At 39.8% G+C, this 23,269-nt stretch overlaps 1 protein-coding gene across 2 annotated transcripts; it reads right to left on the bottom strand.

Moving 5' to 3' along the window:
* CEP43 (centrosomal protein 43) lies at positions 1-21,127 on the bottom strand. Of its 2 annotated transcripts, XR_010305558.1 has the most exons (13): positions 20,587-21,127; positions 15,558-15,611; positions 14,458-14,512; positions 13,767-13,855; positions 11,771-11,905; positions 10,945-11,028; positions 9,318-9,535; positions 6,056-6,165; positions 5,414-5,482; positions 4,562-4,601; positions 3,435-3,528; positions 1,774-2,260; positions 1-974 (listed from the first exon to the last, which is right to left on the bottom strand). XR_010305558.1 is itself a non-coding variant. In XM_064158419.1 (12 exons), exons 1-12 carry the CDS (start codon positions 20,674-20,676, stop codon positions 2,186-2,188), a joined length of 1,113 nt encoding a protein of 370 aa, XP_064014489.1. In that variant the 5' UTR covers positions 20,677-21,127; the 3' UTR covers positions 1-2,185. The 2 variants fall into 2 exon arrangements, 1 of the variants encoding a protein (XP_064014489.1); XM_064158419.1 differs by having other exon boundaries at positions 1-2,260.
* Positions 21,128-23,269: the final 2,142 nt, after the last annotated feature.

The following is a 23,269-nucleotide window of genomic DNA, read 5'->3' as shown; positions in this document are numbered from 1 at the left end:
TTAGCCAGCACAACAGCTTTATTTTGCAATTTGAATGTTTGGGATTACTATACACAATTCAGTAAAAGCCCACAGGAGGAACAGCACAGAGACTTCCCACTTCTTTGGCACTTCTTGACATTAGAGCCAAAGCGCAAAGTCTCCAATTAACTCCCAAGGTAAGAGAACACCACCGCTGTTAACAAAAGCAATGTCAACACTTAAAACAGCTAATCAGTTATTTAAAAGGCAACATCTTCAAATGTAATTAGAAATCATTTAATAAAATTTCTGCTTCTTTTGGTATGATTCATTGCCACATCTTCCAGCCAACAGCTAACAGAACATCGTGTTTTCCCAAGACATGTAGAAAAGTAAACAACGCTGTCTCTGCATTATTCCATACACCTTAAAAATGAATGCCAGAAATCACTGATCCCAGATGTTCAAGTGGAATTTTATTTCCTTCAGACATGCTGTTGCTCTTTAAAAAAAATATATATTAAAAAGAAGTCCAATCCAAACTTTTCATATGTAGTATCTTGAGGCACAGGTTCCCCCCCCACCCCAAACTTAAAGGAAATTTTTACACAGGAAGCATAATATCATCTTACAACATTGTTGCTATTCAAAGTCTATGGCACGTTGATGTTTTGGGGTGAGCAAAAAAATAAATAATTCTCCTCTGTGTTCAGATGCTACAATATGGCACCAAGTTAAAAGCTAACACCATGACTAAATATTCCGCCTTTTTTTGCTGTTTGTTTTGGGGTGCACATAAATAAAAGGCACACTATTCCTCTCAGCTCTCACATCATTTCTGTAACTGTACAAGCCTAACTCTCCAGCACTGCTCCATGCCTGCTGGCTCAGTGCAAAAAAAACCAAACCAAAAAGTCAGCATCCACTGCTAGTAGCAGCTATATATGACAACCAATGGCTTTAGTTTAGCACGCTACTTCTGCTGTGGTGACCACTGGTGAGAGGCTGTGTCCCTGAAAAAGAATTACAAATCCTAATGAAAAACTTGTGTTCATTTACAAAGGTATTTCCAAAGGTGTTCAGAAAGTGCACATTTTGAAGTCTTGTTTCAGTATTACAAATGTCCAGGACCGATACCTTACAGCAGCGCCACACTCAACAGTGCTGTTAAAGAACTTGATTTTTCCATTCTCAACCCTGGTTTTGCAAAAGCAGAATGAAAACACAAGGATTTGCCCTTAGCTACAGCTTAGTGTCCATAATGCCTTTAGTATGGTATTTTTAAGTATTTGCATTTAATTCTGTGCAGCAGTCAGAATTTGAAAACCAGAAGGTTGGTGGTGTCACTTTTTGGCGCTCATTTTTACATAACAAGGACTTTCAAGAAGAAAGGTGAGCTTTACAGCACATGAAGAGGCCTCTGTAATGAAAGCCCCACAAATCATTACCACACTGTTAAAAACTTAAGATATAATGACTTGTGGATCCTTACAGAACTACTTTTCATGATTTCATGACAGAAAACATTGCTGCAATTATTATCATCTTAACATGAATGGTCTGACAAACGGATTTAAACAAGAACATTTGGAGTTAAGACCAGCGCTAAATTTAGCTCCTAAATTTAGCCAAGGTCAGAGCTGAGAGTTTAGATACTCTCAATTTGATATGCCTTAAAAAAAAAAAGTTCAATATTCAGAAGAGTCTGAAAAACAGCAGTTTCAAGTAAGTCTGGAGCAATTAGTATTGTGGCTAGATTTACATGCTGACTTGACAAAATCGTGTTAAAGGAAGTGTGAGTTGAACCATTACCTCTGAAGGTTCTTGCTTTGGTTATCCTTCAATTAAAAAAAAAATCAGACTGTTACAACAACAGTGCAAGTTCATTATAAAGCCACATGCCTCTCTGTAGATGTTCTCGTCTCAAATTGGGTGTTGTTATGCCCGCTGCCAGCAGCCGACATTCTGCTCTGAAAATCCATCTCCTGTTGTAAAAGGTTTGACTGAACCAAATGAAGAAAATAATTCTGGTATCAGACTCAAATGGGAACATGGTATTTCATTCAGTTCTTGTTAAGAATATTTAAAAGCCTTCTCCACCAGTCTTTTTGAAACAAGGCACAAGTAGGGAGTGGACTATCCAGCAAGAAGTGATTGTCTGAAATTAGCAGTCCACAGCAGTCTGCCAGTCCAGCACAATGCTGTCCAATTTTGCTGTCCAATTCTATGCCACATCTTCTAGATAATCTGCAACATCACTTAATTGAGAAATGGTAAGGTCTTGTGTGATGACTTCAAGCTGGAAATTAAATGAAATTACATATTCACAAATCATAGAAACAGTAAATATTCATATACCATCCCACCCTTTTCATTTCACACTTTCAGTAAGATTTCTTACTCCTTTAAGAGGGGCTCAGACAGATCAAGTGTAGAGTCTTGCAACTGGGAAAGAACCACCCCATGTACCAATACAGTTTGGGGACTGACTTGCTGGAGAGAAACTCTGGGGAAAAGGACCTGAGAGTCCTGGTAGACAACTGGATGGCCATGAGGCAGCAATGTGCTCTTGTGGCTAAGAAGGCCACTGGCATCCTTGTGTGTATCAGAAGGGGTATGCATAGTAGGTCAAGATGTTCTCCCTTTATACTCTGCACTAGTGAGGCGGCATCCTGAATATTGTGACCAGTTATGAGCTCCCAAGTTCAAGGATAGCAAACTATTAGAAAGAGTCCAGTGCAGAGCTATAAAGATAATTACTGAGTGGAACATGTCCCTTATGAAACAAGGCTGAGGGAGCTGCGGTGCTTTAGCTTGGAGAAGGGGAGACTGAAGGGTGACCTCATTAATGTTTATAAATATGTGAAGGGTGAGCGTCAGGAGGACAATGCCAGGCTCTTCTCAGTGATGTTCAATGATAGCACAAGGGGCAATGGGTGCAAGCTAAAGAATAGTAGGTTCCACATGAACAGGAACTTTCTTACTGTGAGGGTCACAGAACACTGGAACAGGCTGCCCAGAGAGGTTATGGAGTCTCCTTCTCTGAAGACACTCAAAACCCACCTGGATGCATTCCTGTGTGACCTAAGTGATCTTGCTCTGGCAGGAGGGTTGGACTATCTTTCCAGGTCCCTTCCAGCCCTTAACATTCTGGGATCAGACATTCATCTGCTGGATACTAAACCAGTCTCAGATAAATTTTACATGCCTACAGACAGTGAGTTGTGCTACTGAAAAATGATGAGCCTGGTTTGTGGTTTTGTTTGTTTCTTGTGGGTTTTTGTTGTTGTTAGGGTTTATTTCAAATTTTTTTGTTGTTGTTTTTTAAATCAGTGTTATTTTTTAAATCAGGATCTCGCTTGGCAGCAATAGTAGGTGTGAAAACACAGAACATAATGAAGAAAGCTTTAACATGTATTCTAGGAACTATCACAAGAAGAATGTCAAAAAGAATAGTTTAAAAAGAAACATACTTTATCACTGGCATTTGATTCTTCTGTTTCCACAGAAAGGTCATCTATTTCCTCACCAATGCTGATATCGCTTTTTTCTGAGCGATGACTGGTACTGAAAAGAAACCCATGAAAACAGAAATAATGCTGTCTCTTTGAACATCCAGGTGTTACATTCATTTTCACTTTATACATGACATTTCACATCCTAACAAGTTACTTAAAATCCCATAATATCTACAGGCTTTCTACTAAGAAGCCAGGATAAATACTGATAAATACTCAGGCCTTGATCCTGCTGTTTAAAACACCAATACCTTCACATCATAAGGATGAGGCTGTTAAATATTTATTACTTAGAATCATAGAATCAACCAGGTTGGAAGAGACCTCTAAGATCATCCAGTCCAATCTAGCACCCAGCCCTATCCAGTCAACTAAATCATGGCACTAAGTGCCTCAGCCAGGCTTTTCTTCAACACCTCCAGGGGCGGCAACTCCACCACCTCCCTGGGCAGCCCATTCCAATGCCAAACACTCTCTCTGGAAAGAGCTTTCTCCTAACATCGAGCCTAGACCTCCCCTGACACAGCTTGAGACTGTGTCCCCTCATTCTGCTGCTGGTTGCCTGGCAGAAGAGACCAACCCCCACCTGGCTACAGCCTCCTTTCAGGTAGTTTTAGACAGCACAATGCTCTATTTTGTAGCTGAGCATTTCAGCATACACCACATTCACTAATAACATTTAAGTATTAGAACATTAAGTGCATGACTTAGGAGAAAGCCGAAAATTCTGCACAAAAAAGCAACAATGTATCACTTAGAGTTAGCACTATGTTTTTACAGAATCCATTACTCTCTACACAAAAGAGATCTGTTTGGCTGTTATTTTGTTGGTTGTTTTTTGTTGTGGTGGTGGTTTTTCATTTGTTTGTTGGGGTTTTCTTTGGTTGGTTTTGCATTTTTTGTTCCACTTAATTTTTAATTACAGGTATTAATACAGCAAATCAAAACTTAAAGGAGTTCAGAAATACTGACAGACTCCAGCAATAGTGAGTAGCTGAGGTAGGAAAATATTTCAAATATGCTAATGGATAGGTTTAGAATGCACAAAATCCTGTGGTACTGCAGAATCATCCTTCTCTTACCTGTTGAAGTCATCGGCATACTCATCGTCATCTCCATTTCCTAAACAATTTGTAGAAGGTATTAATCAGACAAGTTTTCTCTTCATGAAATGAAAAAACAAATCAGAGAATGCATTCCTCCATCAAAATACACAGCCTCATGGTCAGCAGAACTGAGAGTAAATTATTTGTACAGATTACAAACATAGAATTAACCAGGTTGGAAAAGACCTCCAAGATCATGCAGTCCAACCTAGCACCCAGCTAGGAAGAGGAGTTCGTCATTAATCTCTGTCATAAAGCTCCATCTCATCTACACAAACCACTTCGAAATTAAACATTTTTTCAGGATGTTGAGTATGTTGCTGAAGACAAAACTGAAACACTTAACAGCTCTCTCTCAAAACAGAGGTGCCAATACTTAAATCACATTACTTTCATATTGCTCAAAGTTTACAAAGCAACCTTCAAAGGGTATGCAGGGCAAGTAGGTATGCCACTGAAAACCAGCAAGACTTGTCTGGCTATCTTTTTCCACAAACATAAATACCTTCTTTCCTTAGAAACCCAGACAACAAAATGTATCACTTTGCATTAGCAAATACATACACGGAATTAATACCATTTCTGCTGTGTGCATAAAATACTAATCCATACACAAGAGATGAGTTTTCACTCTCCTATATTCCTTCAAATCAGATCCTGTTCTTAACTCCGTGAAGTTTCACAATGGTGGTTAAAATAGTGACAGAACTAAAAGCTGAAGATTTTAGTTCAATGTGTGTATTTCAGTTTCTCAGATTCCTCTAAGAAGATGGGCTGAAACTTACAGTTAAAAATATCAGAGCTTCCTCATGTTTAGCAGTTACTTGCCTAGTTCTAGTGATCCCAGTTTTGCATTGACCAACCGCAGGTCTTTCAAAACAGAGTTTCTAGTCAAATCTGTAACAAAAAACAAATCAAAGCAATTATACCAGAAACTTGACTTATGACTCTAAGATGCCACTAAAACATACACACCAATCATTTATAATAAGTGATCTTTTACAATAACTTTATATAATTTTGATGCAATTACCATACAATACTAGTTTCAAACCTGAGCTCTGCTAACATTATAAAACATGAGTAGGAGTATATAGGTTCAGATTTTATGGCATGAAAGTAAATATTCTTAAAGAACTTCTGCAAATAAGGTAAGATAACAACACAAAAGAGTAAGTTTTCATTTGGAAACTGAGCAGCAGAATTTTATACTCCTGGAAATTGCTTTATGTATACACAAAAACAGGAGCGTAGGCAAGTATAACATGCTCCAAAACATAAGATGCTCTAACACTAACATATCAAAGCCAGCATGCAATTACTAAGTGGAAAAAAAAAAACAAACAACAAAACAAAACAACCAGGAGGGGATCACATAATTACATTTGCATCTGAATCTCTGGATCATACATTATATTATGGAGAATATCTCCAACAGTCACCATAACACAAAGACATGTGAAAACTTACTATCAGATTCCTTTAGTGAAGGTGCGCCAGCCAAGGAGCTTAATCCAGTTTTTAGAGGTGGTGCATCAGAGAGGGATGCTAGACCTCCTGCTTTATTACCTTCAGTTTTCCTAAAAAAAAAATAATTAAAGAAATCCAAAAACTAAACCACACAAAAAATAACAATAAAATCAAACAAACGACTCCCCCAAACAAACAAACCCAAACCTAAAACAAATAAACAAGTACTCCTCCACAGACCTGCAAAATGGTCATGGTGACTTTCCTTTCTGTTATTTATTCAACTTTCATAAAACCTGAACAACAGTATTTACAGCAAAAAGGGCAAGGAGAAAGGACTATTCCTTCTGCAGTCTTAAAAATCTTAGGTAGTTTATTGGCACAAAACAAAGACATCCAGTAAGAATGCAAAGATGCGTTCTCACATATGCAAATACATCTGTCTGCTTTCTTTCACAGGCAGAGCTCACTTTCATTGGTGTCACAGCTTTTAATCAAGTGGCCTTTAATTATCCCCAGCAGTCAAAGGAAGAAAGGTTCACATGTAATCAACATTTAAATTAGTTTTACACCTGAAGAGATTGTCTCTATTAATCCTGAACAGTTCGTTCATAGAATGAAAATCTTTCAATTACAGGCAAGATTGATTTCACCAATACATGCCAAAGTTCACTTGGCAACTACTTAATGACAGAATCATAGAATCAACCAGGTTGGAAGAGACCTCCAAGATCAGCCAGTCCAACCTAGCACCCAGCCCTAGGCAATCAACTAGACCATGACACTAAGTGCCCCATACAGTCTTTTATTGAACACTCCCAGCGACAGTGACTCCAACACCTCCTTGGGCAGCCCATTCCAATGCTAATCACTCTCTCTGGGAAGGACTTCCTCCTAACATCCAGCCTAGACCTCCCCCAGAACAACTTGAGACAGTGTCCCCTTGTTCTATTGCTGGTTGCCTGGGAAAAGACATCAACCCCCACCTCGCTACAATCTCCTTTCAGGTAGTTGTATGCAGCAATGAGGTCCCCCCGAGCCTCCTTTTCTCCAGGCTCAACAACCCCAGCTCCCTCAGCCTCTCCTCACAGGGCTGTGCTCCAGGCCCCTCACCAGCTTCATTGTATAGGACCCTGCACTCGGCCTTGTTAAATCTCATCCCATTGGCCTCTGCCCACCCATCCAGCCTGTCAAGGTCCTTTTTCAGGGCTCTCCTATGCTCCAACAGATTGACACCTGCTCCTAGCTTGGTGATCTGTTCATATATTTACTTAAAATGCTGAGTTCATATATTACTTCCTAGTAAAATGTAAAGAAACACTATCAAAAAGAGATGAAAATTTTCACATTCAGTATTACCACAACTATCTGCTCCTATGACCTCATTCCTATTAGTAAGGGACAACATTTTGCATCATTAATTATATCTATATCACCAAAATAAAATGTACAGCATTACATACTAAAACATTTGAAAAACAACAGGTCAGAGACCTGAGAGTTTATAAGCAACGCTGGTGCCTCTCCTACTTACTCAGGACTTGGGACTCAGGCACACCAGCATAACATACCACAAAAGGATTTTGAAGAGTGTTCTTTTTCTCCTCTAAAGAGGTGGCAGAAAGGTAGAAGTGAAAGACTCAGAGATAGCTCAGTTACAATTAGTTGCTATCTCATTTACTGTTCATATATGTACAGGACTACAGGATGTTAATTGTTGAAAGGGACCTTTGGATATCTTCAAGTCCAACTCCCCTGCCAGAGCAGCCTTTTTATGGAACATTATTTTATGATTTACATTGCTACAGCATTCTAAGGCACAAATTACCAGATGGTGAAATGCAACTCTACTACAGGCACACAATTTGGAAATACTTTTTTTAGTAGAGAGTTTCTCTACTAGGAAAAAAAATCCAATCCATCTTTATTTTGCTGAGTATCTGAGTCTTTTTCTTGGGAGTTTTTTTAAGAAATCCAGTTTACTTAAAAGTAGATTTCCCTTCTTCTGATATGAAAACACATGAACAGGAAGTATTATTACTCAGAAAGTTTCTCAGCCTTTTCCAGTTTTTAGAATTTATCACTGAATCCTATTTTAAGGCAACACAACCAAATGCTATGACAGTTAGACTTTGGTTAAAGGCTAGTTAAATGACCTCTTGAGTAAGGAGGAACAAATACATCCAGGTGTAGTTTTAAATCTTGAGACTTCTAGTGAGAAAATTATAAAGAAGGCTACAGAAAGGTTCTTTTTAACACATAGTATTTTCCAGGCAAAAATCACTGCTCTTTGAGAGAAAAAAATAATCATCTCCAACTAAACACATCTACTGAGAACCATTTTATCTGTTAATTTACTCGAAAGAGACCTGGTGTACTGACATAACTGCTTTGTGCTGTATCAGAGCAAGCCTGACAAAGAGTAAGTAGGCATCTACTGTAAAGTCTGTTGTTCCAGCTATTATGGACATCAAAAGCCAACATGAGGGAAGCTACTGAGAAACTGACTCACAAATGATTCTACATCTTCTACTAACCTCTATTGAGCTTGGGTAATTCCCCAATTACTCAAGTACAGCAGAAGAATACCATGAAATGATCTTGCAATATTTCTCACAGAGATAATACATGACACCAGAAAGAGGCTTTTCAGGTTTATAAACAAAGCCATGGTATAGCTGAGTCACTAGTTCTTGTTTCAAGTGGTATTTTTCAGTCATTGGACTCTAGATAAAAATTTCAAAAGCCCTACAGAAGCATGAGAAAAATTGGCATATGCAGAAACAACATTTCACTGAAAACAAAGCTGTGCACAAAAGGCACTGCAATGTGAAGAAGAAGCCCTCAGCTTTGAGAGAACTTTCCTCATTCTCAGTTTATGGAGCCAGTTTGCACATTCAACATCTTTTTGCACTCCTTAAAATCATACAGATATCAAAACTGCTATCACCGCTTGCTTTAGTGCTGATCACTGTCACAGTTCTGCTGCAAGAAAAAAATGCTGGCTGGGGACACTATATAGTCTAACTGATGCACATTAAAGTTGTAACTTTTTTTTTACCCATGGTAAATCCAAAAGATCTGATATCATTGAGCATTTCAAAGAAAAGAATTGTATAAACGCACATTTTAGAAACAAAATGACACAGAACAGATCTAAAAACATTTATCAGTGCAAATAATCAAACACCAGCTACCTCTCAAAGGTCTGCAAGCATACTGAGGACAAGAGACACCTAAATAGAACATCAAAGTTACTTACCAGCCATAAGTTCTTTCTGGTTTGGGTATAGGATCATCAAAGAAAGAATCTCCCTCTGCATCATCTTCATCCACAGCTGTATCACTTTTTACTTTGGTATTTAAGTCTCTGTTTTCTAGTTGAGGATCTAGTTTTGTTTCATTAGGCATAAAATGAATGCTTCCTTTGCTTACTTCCCCTGAAGAGACACTTGTATCACTTCGCGTGTTTTCAGCAGCCTTAAAAGACAAAGACAAAAGTCCTCACTGAAAGAAGTATTTCTTGTAATACTCTAAGTGGTAATATAAATACACTAGATACAGCTCAAATTTATTAATACTTCTAAGGAATTCATTAGCACCATCAGGAATCACACAAGAAAAAAAAATTCTTTTGTACTTGTAGAAATCTATGGCTGGAGCCACTAAAAATTTTGTTCCATCCTCTGTACTGCTATGCTGTCGAGATCATCTGTTATAAAAGCAATCAATTTTAAAGGATGTTGGTCATCAAGTACAGAAAAATCTGCTGCATGCCATAAGTATTCAACTCTAAATATGGTGTTCTGACAATGCACAAAACTCTCTTTCAAAAATAAGAAAATACTGTTCTACAAACAATCATTTACTGTAGTTTAATAATTCTGGTTCAGAATTTAATATTCCTACCTGGTAGCTTCTCTAAAGCTTAGACCTTAGAATAAATTCTAGAAGCACCTTCTTATTTCCATATATTTATTGGAGATTAAGTATAAACACAGTAGAAAAACCCAGCACCATTCTTGGCAGAACCAGTCTCTTACACCATTAATCTGAAGTCAGTCAACAAGAGAAGCTTTAGATGGACTAGTTCATAGATGTAAATAGTTTATAGCAGCCTGCAAAGGAATTCTGACAAGCTCAAAGAGAGGAATATTACAGACTGCAATACTTTATCACTTCTGGAAAACAGTACTAATCTTGAAATAGAGCTTGCTTTTCAAAATGACATTCAGGGTTTGCATGGCAAAAAAATAAAGAATTGGAATAAAATTAAAATGATCTAAACTGAGCTGTCATTTAATTTGCCTTTATCCTTATAAACTACCTCTCCCTAACAACAAAACCCATGAAGTGTTACATATCTCAGCTTTCATTATTAAGTTACTGCCAGTACTTCTGAAATAGCTACTTTTTCACTTGTTTGGCTTTTTGGGCTTTTCTGGTTGGTTTGGTTTTTGCTGTTGTTTCATTTTAACTGGGTAGCTGGGTTCTTGTGGAAAAGCGGCTTAAGTGATCGTGTCCCTTTCGACGCCCTACACTCTCCCATAATTCTCAACCCATTGACTGGTTCGGGTCAAATGTAAGAGCATTACTGGCTATAGGCTGTATGCTATCAGGAAACACAGACAAAAGAAGCCACAGGTCCCAACACAAAGACAATTGTATCCTAACACCATATCACTCTCAAGCAGCAATCAGACATCTCTTTGATGTCTGTTAGCTCCAACCTGTCTAGGTCTCTCAGAGACTGTATGTGCTGCCTGCTACCCAGCTGGGAAGATACAGGCTCTGCAGACATCTTAAGTGAATGCCATCATATCTGCACTTTCATAACATGCATAAGAGGACCCTTATATAATTTCTTCATTATATATAAACAATCTTACCTTATTTGGTATAGAATGTGTACTTGATCTTTCATCCGATGATTTTGATGTAGGGCACAGGCAGTCACTTAGAACTGCAGCCACCTAAGAAGTTTCACATAAACACTTACTAAAAACATATAGAATTTTGTCATCCAACAAGAAGCAAGGCTATCACTGTCACTCACACAGTATGCAAACTCTGATACCATGATGCTGTGTTAGGAGGCCTATGACAAATACTTCTGAATTCAACCTTTGCTTGGGGGACTAAAGACATCTTGAGTGCAGAGAATTCTCTCTCTAGCCAGTCACAACACACATTAATCAAATACCATTGGCTGGATTTCATTTAACAATTTAATTCTATCTTCCACTAAAACATTACTGGCATTGCCTTCAGATACTTCATTATTTTAATATATTCAATTTTAAATACATAACATATGCTTTCAGAACAGATTTAAAGTTTTTAACAAAACCAAATCTATTCTTTGTAGGTCATATTAAAATCAGACATACACCAAAGAAAATAAGTGCAGCTAAGTGTTGTCAAACCACTAGAAATTAGATAGCATTGTGTGCCGTTCATATGGGCTCACTGTGTGTACTATGCTGTAGTGGAATAACAGTAAAGTGTACTTCAGGTAGCATTAAAAAGAAAAGTTATAATCTTCACCTTCTGGTATTATTTTCTAGTAATTTATGATGAAGGCATAACATAGCAAAGACTTAACCATAACACTACAACAACTGCCAAGTGTTCTCAATTCCAGGGTTTTTTCCATCATTGAAAACAAAGTGAACAGAAAATCATGAAGTAGGAAATGACGTTAACAGTACTTACTTCTCCACTGCCTGAAATCTTCTTCTGCTGACATTTCCTAACAACCTCCAACAACAGAGGACCACCTACAGTACCTTCAGCTTCTGTAATACCCAAATCATGAGCCAGGTTTTCTCGACCATCAAGGCCATTTAACTGGGGACAAAAAAAAAAACAACAAATACTAAAGCTTTGAATACAGCAATATTTTGACTAGAGTGACTAAGACTACTGCATCAAGGCCATTTAACTGGGGACAAAAAAAAAAACAACAAATACTAAAGCTTTGAATACAGCAATATTTTGACTAGAGTGACTAAGACTACTGCATGTGGACTAAAGAAATGACAGCATATTGCACTGTACTGGTTCACTTTATCTGTACCTCAATACAGACAGTTGCTTTAAATATGCAAGTAATCACCATTAGCAGGCTCTAGGAATTAAAGACCTATATGGTCAGGTTATTTTAGCCTATCACATTTAAAAGAGGCTCCTAGGACATCTAACCATGTGCCTAGGGCACATGGAAAATAAAACAGAAGGGTGACAGTCAGCATTTGACACTCTCTCCCATGACAAACTCTGAATTGAAGAAGTATGGATTTAAGAGGGATCACTCAGTGGATAAGGAATTGCCTGGATGTTCACACTGAAAGAGTGGGAGTCAACAGCTGAATGGTCAGGTGGAGCCTAGTGACAAGTGGCATTCCTCAGGTGTTACTGTTGGGATTGGCACCATTTAATATCCTTGTCAGTGACACTGATGGTGGAATTGAGTGCACACTTGGCAAGTCTGCAGACAATACCAAGCTGTGTGGTGCAGTTTTCACGCTGAAGAGAAGGGATGCCATTCAGAGGGACCTTGACAGACTTGAGAGGTGGCTGTGTGCAAAACTCAGGATGTTCAGCAGACCAAGTGCTAACTCCTGCATGTGGGTCAGGGAAATCCTAAACACACAAACAGGCAGGGTAGAGAACACATTGAGAACGTGGGAGCAAAGGTTGATGAGAAAAGTCAATACGAGCTGGCAATGAGCATTTGTAGCAGCCCAGAAAGCCCCTATCTTGGGCTGCATCAAAAGACACATGACAAATAGGTCAAGGGAGGTGATTCTCCCCCTCTACTGTGCTCTCATGAGGCTCCATCTACAGCACTTCTTTCAGCTCTATGGCCCCTAGTGCAAGAAGGATGTGTACCTGTTGAAGCAAGTCCAGATGAGCGTCACAAAGACGATCAGAGGGCTAGAGCACCTCCTTTACAAGAGCTGTCAGACAGCTGAGGCTGTTCATCCTGGAGAAGACAAGGCTCTGGAAAGAGCCTAGGTACAGAAAGGCTGCTACAAAGGAAGCCTACACGAAGCTGGAGAGGGATTTTTTACAAGGGTACATAGTGACAGGACATGAGGTGATGGCTTTAAACTGAAATAGTGTAGATTTAGATTAGATATAAGGAAAAGGTCTTCACTGTGAAAGTGGTGAGAAACAAACAGATTCTTCACAGAAGCTGTGGATACCTTGAAGCGTTCAAGTCCTGGCTGGCTGGAGCTTTGAAGGTGCCCAGGGTTAGAACTAGACAATTTTTAAGGTTCCTTTCAACTCAAACCATCCTATCATCTGCACAAGGGCCTGTGTTCCACTGAAATGTCTCTCAGAGCAGTCTACTGGTGTTATTTGTATTTTCATGTGATAATACTTAGTATCATGACACAGTAAATTCTTGGCAAAAAACATTGGAGAAATATTGCACTGTATACGCTGTTCTAAGATCTCACAAAACTATTAACTTCTGAATTCAAAATTAACATATATTATCATCCGTTGTCTTTTGACAAAGGGAGTACTCACTCATATTAGCACATTCTCCTGGAATACGTCTTTGTGGCAATAACTACTTTTTACAAACTGGATATATAAAAAATATTTATAGTAAACACTAGCAAGTGGCTTAAATCCATCCACTGCCATGCACTCCAAACAATCAGCATAGCATACAAATAAAAACAGTATATCTTACTGTGCTTGATTCAGGCTGAAAAACAGCCAATGTAAAATCAAGATTGAAAAACCGTAGAAACTCTGCAACGAGCCCTGCGACCAAACGACCTACAAAGGGAAAGAGAAGAGTAAAAATACACCAGATGGAAATAAATCTGACTTCAAGGTCTTAACATGGCTTCAATATGAACATCTACATTGACTCAACACTCTTACAAACATAATTTAGACATTCAGCACACAGCTAATGCGTACCAGTTCCCTAATCCAAAACTCAGCCATCATATCAAAATCGCTTAAGTCACTAATACTGCAGAAACATAGAGAATGATTACAAAATTCAGGTGTTTTTTCTTTTATTCAGCTCTTTTAAAGACATCATTTTGGCATTTCTCCCATTCACTACACTACCTCTACAGTGAGTTTTCACTTATTACTGTTTTTTTTTGGTCTAAAACAGCTCCAAATTAACATAATCATAACTCATCATGAAATAATTTAAATGCATTAGTCACTTCAGTTAAAACTTCAGCAATATTAACTTCAGGAATTAAAGATGGAATTCTGGGCTGGATGAACAATAATTACTTGGCAGGAACAAAAGAATCCTTTATGTCACAAAGACTGCATTGTTAATAAATGATTCTAAGATCTAATCCTTTGTTTTCTATTTGTATTATTTTGAAAAGTATACTAAACAAAGTACTTACCATCTTTTGTACCTAAAAAACTTTTCAACCTTTCATTTACCAGCGGTGTTTTGTTCTGTCAAAAAGCAAAAACCAAATGCTGATTAACATCATTCTTGTACTCACAAGATAGTAAAAATCAGAGCAAGTTGGTGCTTCACTGTACACTGTTCCACAATCATGCCTGGCACAGGTAATTCACTTCCTCAAAATTTACCTTTGTATTAATTCTGCTACCTACAATTAAAAGGTACAGAGCCATACATATTTAGGGAAATTAAAATTTTCCCAGCATTTCTATCATAAAAGCTACAGAAGTAATTTCATAAAGGTTTTTAGCAGCATACTGATTTTTATGTACCCAATCGTTACAAGTCAAGGAGTTAACTTCCCAACTTGCTCCTCTAATTTACTGCCAAGTTTATGTAAGGAAATTAAGTTCCACTTTTTAAAAATCAAAGAATTTATAAATTGTCAAGACAATGTGTGGACCATTCTAACTAAGAGTTCACAAATCAATAGTAGTAATTAAAATATCTTAAAAGGTACTATGAAAATGTTTTTTTTTTCCACTTGTTAGACTTGTCCTCTTTGACAGTTCAACAGAGAAATCAATGTGCTGATTTTGGGCTTGTCAAAATTATTTTGGGAGTTTTCAAACCAAATTCTGAATGTCATTCCTAACATATCAAAGTACCCTGAGTGAAAAATCAAACAAGAAGAAAGATGCGCTATAGGTATTTATCACTATAGTCATAAATGCTAACACACACAAGAAAGTACTTCACAAAAAAGAAGAAATACATCTTGCTTAGGATGTAGGAATTCAGAGTAGCGATAAGTGCCTCTGGTTTCTGGGAGAGATGCTGTGTTTCTGTATTACTTTTTAACTTGTATATTTCTGTATATAGCTGTATATATTGTAAATATCTGCTCCTATATCATGCTAAGCTGTAAAATATAAAGCTTTATTCAATTTCCAGTGGCTGAGTCTAGTCTGGGTGATTTTCTTAAGTGTGATGAGGCAGGTAACATCCAAACTATCACAGCAGTAATACAATTTTTTCTCTTATTACATTTCACACAGAGAAAGTATTAAAGGTATTAGTAGGTTCTCTTACCTCTACTTTCTCTTGTTCTTCTAATGCCAAAAAAACAGCTGCTCGCAACTCTGCCTGCAAAAGGAAAAAAAACCATCAACATTTCTACAAGCACTGTTTTCCCCATGCAAACAGAATGCAAAGAGCCAGGAAGGGGTTTAACAGCTATTTGTTTCTCCTCAGGCAGCTTGGCATCCATTGCCATCTACATCAGTGCAATTAAGAAACTCAAGACCGCAGGTAATGCAACTTGAGGCTGAGAAAAAATTCAGTTTGAGTACAAGGAGGGAAGGGAAAGGAGACAACAGGATTTGATATAAGACTTTCTAAATGATACACAGAATATTCCAAGTTACCTACAGTATCTCCTAGCATTTTTTTCTCAAGAGATAAAAACCCAGCTCTTCCAGGCAGCTTTGCTACACCTACCCTTTATTTGCAATGCATTCAGGAAACATGAACAAACAGCTTGTGATAATAATTTTTTAAAAAGCTAATGTCAAGATATACAAACTCCCATGATTTCTTGTGAGATTACACTCACAAAATTTTTTTCCAGGACAAGAGAGCATGATTTCAGTCATTCAAATACTCCTGTAGAAAGATTTTACCTAACTGATTTTGACTATCTTAAAATCAAGCATCAGAATACTTCTAAGGCCTATTTTTGATATTTAAACTTAAGCCTTGCCTACTTTTTTCTGATTTTCTTTAAACACTACATTTTTTTCTACTTCTTTCATTGAACATATCAAATAGACAACATAATTTAATAAAGCAGTTTGCCACTTCAACCAACTTTTAATCCAACACTTTGAAGTAGCCAGGAGATAACACTTAAGGAAAAAATTACAACAGGCAGGGCTACTTTGTATGCTACTTGCCTCAAAAGCAAGAAGAAAGCAAGTTTTTAAAGAACTGACTTACCTAAGAATATGAACAGTATGAGTCACATACTGCATCTCTGTAACCTCACCTTTCGTATCTCTGATTAATCCATTTCCTAACCCCCCTGGCTGAACTTCCATTCCTCCTTGAGCACATGGCAACATCTGGGGTAAGGTAGAGAGGGGAAAGGAAAAGGGGGAAGGGTGGTTGGGAGCCCCTCCTGGGAACTCAGGTTTCTGAGAGAGGTGTTGTGTTTCTGTATTACCTTTTAACTTGTATATTTCTGCATGTAACTGTATATATATTGTAAATATCTGCTTGTATATTATGCTAAGCTGTAAATATAAGCTTCATTCTTAATTTCCAGAGCCGTCTGAGTCTAGTCTGGGTGATTTACATAGTGTGGGGAGGTGAGTAACACCCAAACCATCACAGTACTCCTGTCCAATCTCCACAAGGAAGGTTTACAGTATTTCAACACACTGACCTTAGTCCTTTGGAGTGGACACTGCTCAGCTTATACTAAAATAATCTCAAAATATAATCTCAAATTTAGACATGGAACCACACCTTTTAATCCATGTGAGGCTAAAGCAGTAAGTCTCAGATTCATGAGGAAGAAAATAAAAAGGAACAATAACAAAGCTGAGGCCAAAGGAGAAAAATCACTCCAACGCAAGGGGATTAATCCTATTACACAGTAGGAAGGAAAACGTTACACAGGTTTTTCAAGATCTAAGATAAGTCACAGAGAATCTGAACACCAGTCACAGCAATTTGCTCCCACCAGCAGATATGAAGCCTTGTATACCTGCATAGATTAATCCACTTAATGGTCTCCCCTCTTAAAAAAAACAAAACACCCAACAACAACTGTGTGAACATTTTGCATTTTTCTTTGCCATAGCACACTTCAGCACCAGCCCAATCTGTGTTCCATACATTGTTACCCTCTGAGGGTCATGCCATTCCCCTATTCCACGCTTCCTCATCCCATCAGCATTTTTCAACATAATCCAAATACATTTGGAAGAATATACATTTTATTCATAGTCTAGTAGTAAAGCAGGTCAAAGCTGACAATCATTTTCACCACTTGAATTCTTCCTAAGTCTTCAATAAAACAGGGTTATGCCAATAGTGCTAGACATTGATAAGTAAGGTAATGGTGATAGCCATTATTCCTGCATCCACAAAACCTACAAGCTTCCTTGTCATCCTGTACCTTCCCTTCTACCCCTAAGTATTTTCATCAAGCAACAACTCCTGTGAATAAGACTTTAATTTGGGTTTCACTGATCTTACTTATTTTCCACTACATCAGCTGTCTAGCAAATTAGCAAGAATGATACCAGCAGCCAAAACCACTACTAGTCTCATAACGTTAGCGATGCTAACTTCCCTCATATTTGTAGCAACAGCAAGTTCCAGAGAAGATGCAAAATTCACGTGGCATAAACTTATTTTCCCAGAATGAGATTAAAAGACACACATCAAAACACCTTAACAAAGGAACACAGTAAAAGGAATAATAGCTCTTCTTGCTCTGATGATAACAGCCTCTGCACAAGGCAAAGACCACATTCTCTTCAAGACAGAACATCTCCATTTGTACATCGTGCACCACACAGTATCAGTAATAATTTTCACTGATGTACAAACATCCTGCTATATTCGGCATATTTATGGAATTTATTAGGAAGCAGTTTTAACCACCAGATTAATTCCAATGCTTGACAAATCATATGTTTTTATACACACACACATATATATCCACGCACACTGCAGCTTAGACAGGAAATTCTCAACTGCAAATGGCAAATATGTTTACACATCTTTCAGTTTTCAAAATGTAGCTTCAGGAAATGCTCCAGTGCTCAAAGTCTAAGGTAAATAGAAAAATCAGGACAAGCTTTTTAAAATATAACACAAGTAAAACTGTTTTAGCTAAATAATTTACATTAACACCAACGTGCCTAGGAAATCAACCTCAAAATAAGAAACACAACTAAATGGTCATTCACTACAAAATTCTGTTGTGTTAGAGAACAAAGGCATCATTCCAAGTTTCTTTCTAAAAATCAGGCAATCGTACATGTATTAGCTGCCAACTGGACACTTCTGTCCACTGAAATAATCCCACTTCACTTTTGATTCTTCCAGAGGTGTCTTTACCTGTAGTGCTTCATACCAATTCACCTACACATTGATCATGTGCTTTTAATATCTATATTAATAAATCTCAGTACATTACTGTAGTTAGCTTTCTAGCCTCATCCATTTTGAGAAGCGGCCAGTGCTCATTCTGAAGTATAAAACAAACAACTCTTGATAATATGTAAATGTTCATTCATTTCTACCACATAATGAAATAAAACAATAAAGAAATACTGTTGATCACAACTGTTTATTTTAATTAAAGGACAACAGGGTTTTTTTATTACATGGTATAATCCAATTTCAATTAAAATATGACCATTTAAGATGACTTGCTCCACCTTAATTCTTCTGGAAGCCAATGGGCTTTTGGTAAGGTACTATCACAACAAATTGTGTAAGTCAATAGATCATCAATCAACAGCTGAACTTGTGTGCTAGGTAAGGCTTATAGCTAAGAAAAAACACTATGAATTCCTAAAATGAGCAGGCTTAACCACAAGTTAACTAATTATATAACAGTAACTCCTAGTATTAAAAAGAAACATAACCTGGCAAGTAGAATGCAGTTTGTATTATTGTAAGTAATTTGACAATACTTCCAGTATTACACTATAGGAAAGAAGACAATAAATACTTTTATACAGAAGTTAAGGAACTGGCAACCACAGTACAAAAGCTTTCATATTATGTTTCATATGACCTAACTGCCTGGTACTTTTTAAATTATCATTTTATTAACACCATAACTTTACTGGGTAACACTGCATGGGAGATTAACAGGTGACTCAAAAGACCTATGTGACAACTTAGGCTGAAAAAGGTCTCTCAAGATAAGTTACATGAGCAAGAATCTTCCTTTGCTTTTCATGATTATGCAAGGCTTATTCATTTGAAACACAAGAACACAATATTATCAATAACAGTATTTTGCTTAAAAGTGTGACAACTAGCCTAAAATCCAGTGCACTTCAAAGTACAGTCATTCTCACTACCATTAACCACTTCGGCTGTTGAGCTGCTCCTGAAACATCAACAACGATCATCCAACTCTTGGATGCTTTAAATAGCACACTGTGGATAAATGCCACTATCCTTGATCTGAAATCCAAACTTCATTTCTCCTTTAGCTTAGAATGACATCCAGCAATTCTTAAGTTCCATGTGTATGGCTCTTTACAGAAATAATTCCTGGAAGCTTCTAACTTGAGCAAGAATCGATTATGCCAGTTTTTACATCCTTTCTGATACAAGTTCATGCTGCACCTGTACCATACACTCCACTACAACACTACCTTCCATATATTTTCTTAGTAAAGTGTTATTTGTTCCCTGTAGGCAGGTAGCATTGCCTGAGTTTCCAGGTTTGGCAAGCCTCCAAGACACAGCTCAAGCAACCCACGCTGAAGAATAACGTTCAAACAGCGACCGTCAAGAATTCCTGCTTGCAAATACCAACAGGGGCTTTACATAATGAAGAGAAACTCTACCAATGTTGTCGCACACGACCCGGCGGCTGCATTCTTCCAGCGGGCCTGGCAGCTGCAAGAGAGCTCTTGTGGCCACACAGCACCTACAAGGACAAAACTGCACAGCTGGGCGCCGGGCTCCCTGCAGCGGCCGAAAGCTCCATTCCCTCTTCCCTCTTAGATGATCCCTAAACTCCTGCGGTCGCCGGGCAGAGCACACACAGAGGCCAGGCCTCGGGCCCTCGTTTCCGAGTCGAGCCCCTATCAGCCCTGGGAGGCGAGGCAGGAGCTGGACCCCGCTCCCCGCCGAGCCCCAGGCCCAGCGGCCGAGAAGCACCACGGGGAAAGCAAACGGCAGCTCCAGGCCGTGACGCCGAGAGAGGGCCCCAGCCAGGAACACCAGCGGCAGCAAGAGAGTAGGAAACCCACGAAGCCTCGATCCCAGCCCCCGCGGGGCCGTTAACCGGAGCCAGCCAACACTGCCCTCTTCCCGTTGGGTAACGTGTGCGCCGACAAGAAGCTCTCCTTTCTCCCACCTTAATCTTATTGAGCACCCCGCTGCTCTCCAGCGTCTGCACCAGCAGGTCCCGCAGCTCCGTGTCCTCCTCCGTCGCTGCGGCCGCCATCTTGTTTCACCCTGACAACCGCCAAACTGCGCTAGCGACAGGACGAGCCCAGCAGATTCGTCTCCGCTGCCGGCGGAGGCACCGACCCTGCGGCGGACCCGAAGAAACGAGGAGCGGAAAGCAAGCGGCCACGCTCAGTACTGGTCCGATGGGAGACGCAGCGACCTCAACTCTCCGACGCCTCTCCCGTTCGCGGTACCTGGAAACTGCGACGGCGAATCGGCAACGCAGCCAGCGGCGCTGCGAGTGACGCGCGGGAAGTTTAAAGCAGAGGTAGCGGTAACGGCTGAGCTGCGTGGCCGTTCGCAGTTAGTGGCACTACGACCTGCCCGCTCCCTTGAACTACCTGTTCGTCTCTTCCTCTGGGTGCTTCTCGCCGCGCTTGAACCCGGCGAACGCAGGAACAATTCATCTACGCTTTCCCTGTCGCACGCAGCGGCTACAGCTGCTCTGTATTCGTGCTCTCACCCGAAGGGAGCACTGAAACGGGTTTCATGAGCGAACAACTTCATTTTCTATCCCCTCTCTGGAGCTGAGCTTGCTCCTGCAGCAAGGAAGTTCTTCACACAGAGAGTGATTGGCATTGGAATGGGCTGCCCAGGGAGGTGGTGGAGTCGCTGTCCCTGAAGGTGTTCAATAAAAGCCTGGATCAGGCACTTACTGCGATAGTCTAGTAGCTTGGATAAGGCTGGGTGATAGATTGGACTGCATGATCTTGGAGTTCTCTTCCAGCTGGGTTGATTCTATGATACTGTGTTAAAAACTGGATGGCCGAGCCTATTGAGTTGGGGCAAATGGAGCTGAATCCAGTGATGTTCGCCAGGGCTCAGTGCTCTGTGAAGAACTTCCTCCTAACATCCAGTCTAGACCTCCCCTGGCAAAACTTCAGACTGTGTCCTCTTGCTCTGTTGCTGGTTGCCTGGCAGAAGAGACCAACCCCACCTGGCTACAGCCTCCCTTCAGGTAGTTGTAGATAGCAATGAGGTCCCCCCTGATCCTCCTCCAGGCTGCACACCCCCAGCTCCCTCAGCCTCTCCTCACAGGGCTGTGTTCCAGGCCCCTCACCAGCTTTGTCGCCCTCTTCTGGACACATTCCAGTATTTCAGCCTCTCTCTTGAATTGAAGAGCCCAGAACTGGACACAGCACTCAAGGTGTGGCCTGACCAGTGCTGAGCACAGGGAAAGAATAATCTCCCTTGTCCTACTGGCCACACTGTTCCTGATACAGGCCAGGATGCCATTGGCTCTCTTGGCCACCTGGGCACACTGCTGGATTATGTTCAACTGCTATCTACTAGTACACCCAGGTCCCTTTCTGCCTGGCTGCTCTCCAGTCACTCTGTCCCCAGCCTGTAGTGCTGCTTGGCGTTGTTGTGGCCAAAGTGTTCATTTCAGCATTTCTTCAACAGTGGTTTTCTACATGTAGAATATTTCAAATCCAGTTTACAGACAGCCCTTTCTGAGCTCTGATACTATTTAACTAAACATTCATCACCTAGAGGGCAGCAAAGCATTCTAATAGTCCAATTTTCTACCCAGTACACAAGGTACCATCCCAGACTGTCTCATGCTGGAAGGAAATGTTGCCACTTTGAACATATGTAATTCCCAAATCTACATTTATGGAAATGTTAGAAACTCATTGCAAAAGAAATGCCAAAACTAATCTACTGTCTGTACAGCAATGCAAATGTGACTAGCATTACCACAGAAAGAAGAAAAAGTGTTTTTTGTGGGAAATAAAGTATTCTGTAAAATTAACACTGCTTTCAAAATCATGCACGGAATGGGTGTTTAAGACATGGGAATATACATACATTCAAAGTCTGTGCATCTGCTCAAAGTACTGCAAATTTCTTATAAACACAATAATAAAGCATAGCAAGATTTGTTTTTTTCTGTTGTGCAGTGGGACTAATTAGAGCAAAAGGGCCCAGTGTGTTAGGCATCCTGGCCTGCATCAGGAATGGTGTGGTCAGCAGGAGCAGGGAGGTCATTCTGCCCCTGTACTCTGCACTGGTTAGACCACACCTTGAGTACTGTGTTCAGTTCTGGGCCTCCCAGTTTAGGAGGGACACTGAGATGCTTGAGCATGTCCAGAGAAGGGTGACAAGGCTGGTGAGAGGCCTCGAGCACAAGCCCTATGAGGAGAGGTTGAGGGAGCTGGGATTGTTTAGCCTGGAGAAGAGGAGGCTCAGGGGTGACCTTATTGCTGTCTACAACTACCTGAGGGGTGGTTGTGGCCAGGAGGAGGTTGCTCTCTTCTCTCAGGTGGCCAGCGCCAGAACGAGAGGACACAGCCTCAGGCTGCACCAGGGGAAATTTAGGCTGGAGGTGAGGAGAAAGTTCTTCACTGAGAGAGTCATTGGACACTGGAATGGGCTGCCCAGGAAGGTGGTGGAGTCACTGTCCCTGGGGCTGTTCAAGGCAGGATTGGACGTGGCACTTGGTGCCATGGTCTAGCCTTGAGCTCTGTGGTAAAGGGTTGGACTTGATGATCTGTGAGGTCTCTTCCAACCCTGATGATACTGTGATACTGTGAGACAAAATTTGGAAGTCTGTATATTGACTCTATAACCCAATCAAAGTTTTG

The sequence above is a fragment of the Pogoniulus pusillus genome, chromosome 18 (assembly GCF_015220805.1).
Source record: "Pogoniulus pusillus isolate bPogPus1 chromosome 18, bPogPus1.pri, whole genome shotgun sequence".
Taxonomy (NCBI): Eukaryota; Metazoa; Chordata; class Aves; order Piciformes; family Lybiidae; genus Pogoniulus; species Pogoniulus pusillus.
This window is presented reverse-complemented; position numbering and strand designations above follow the sequence as displayed.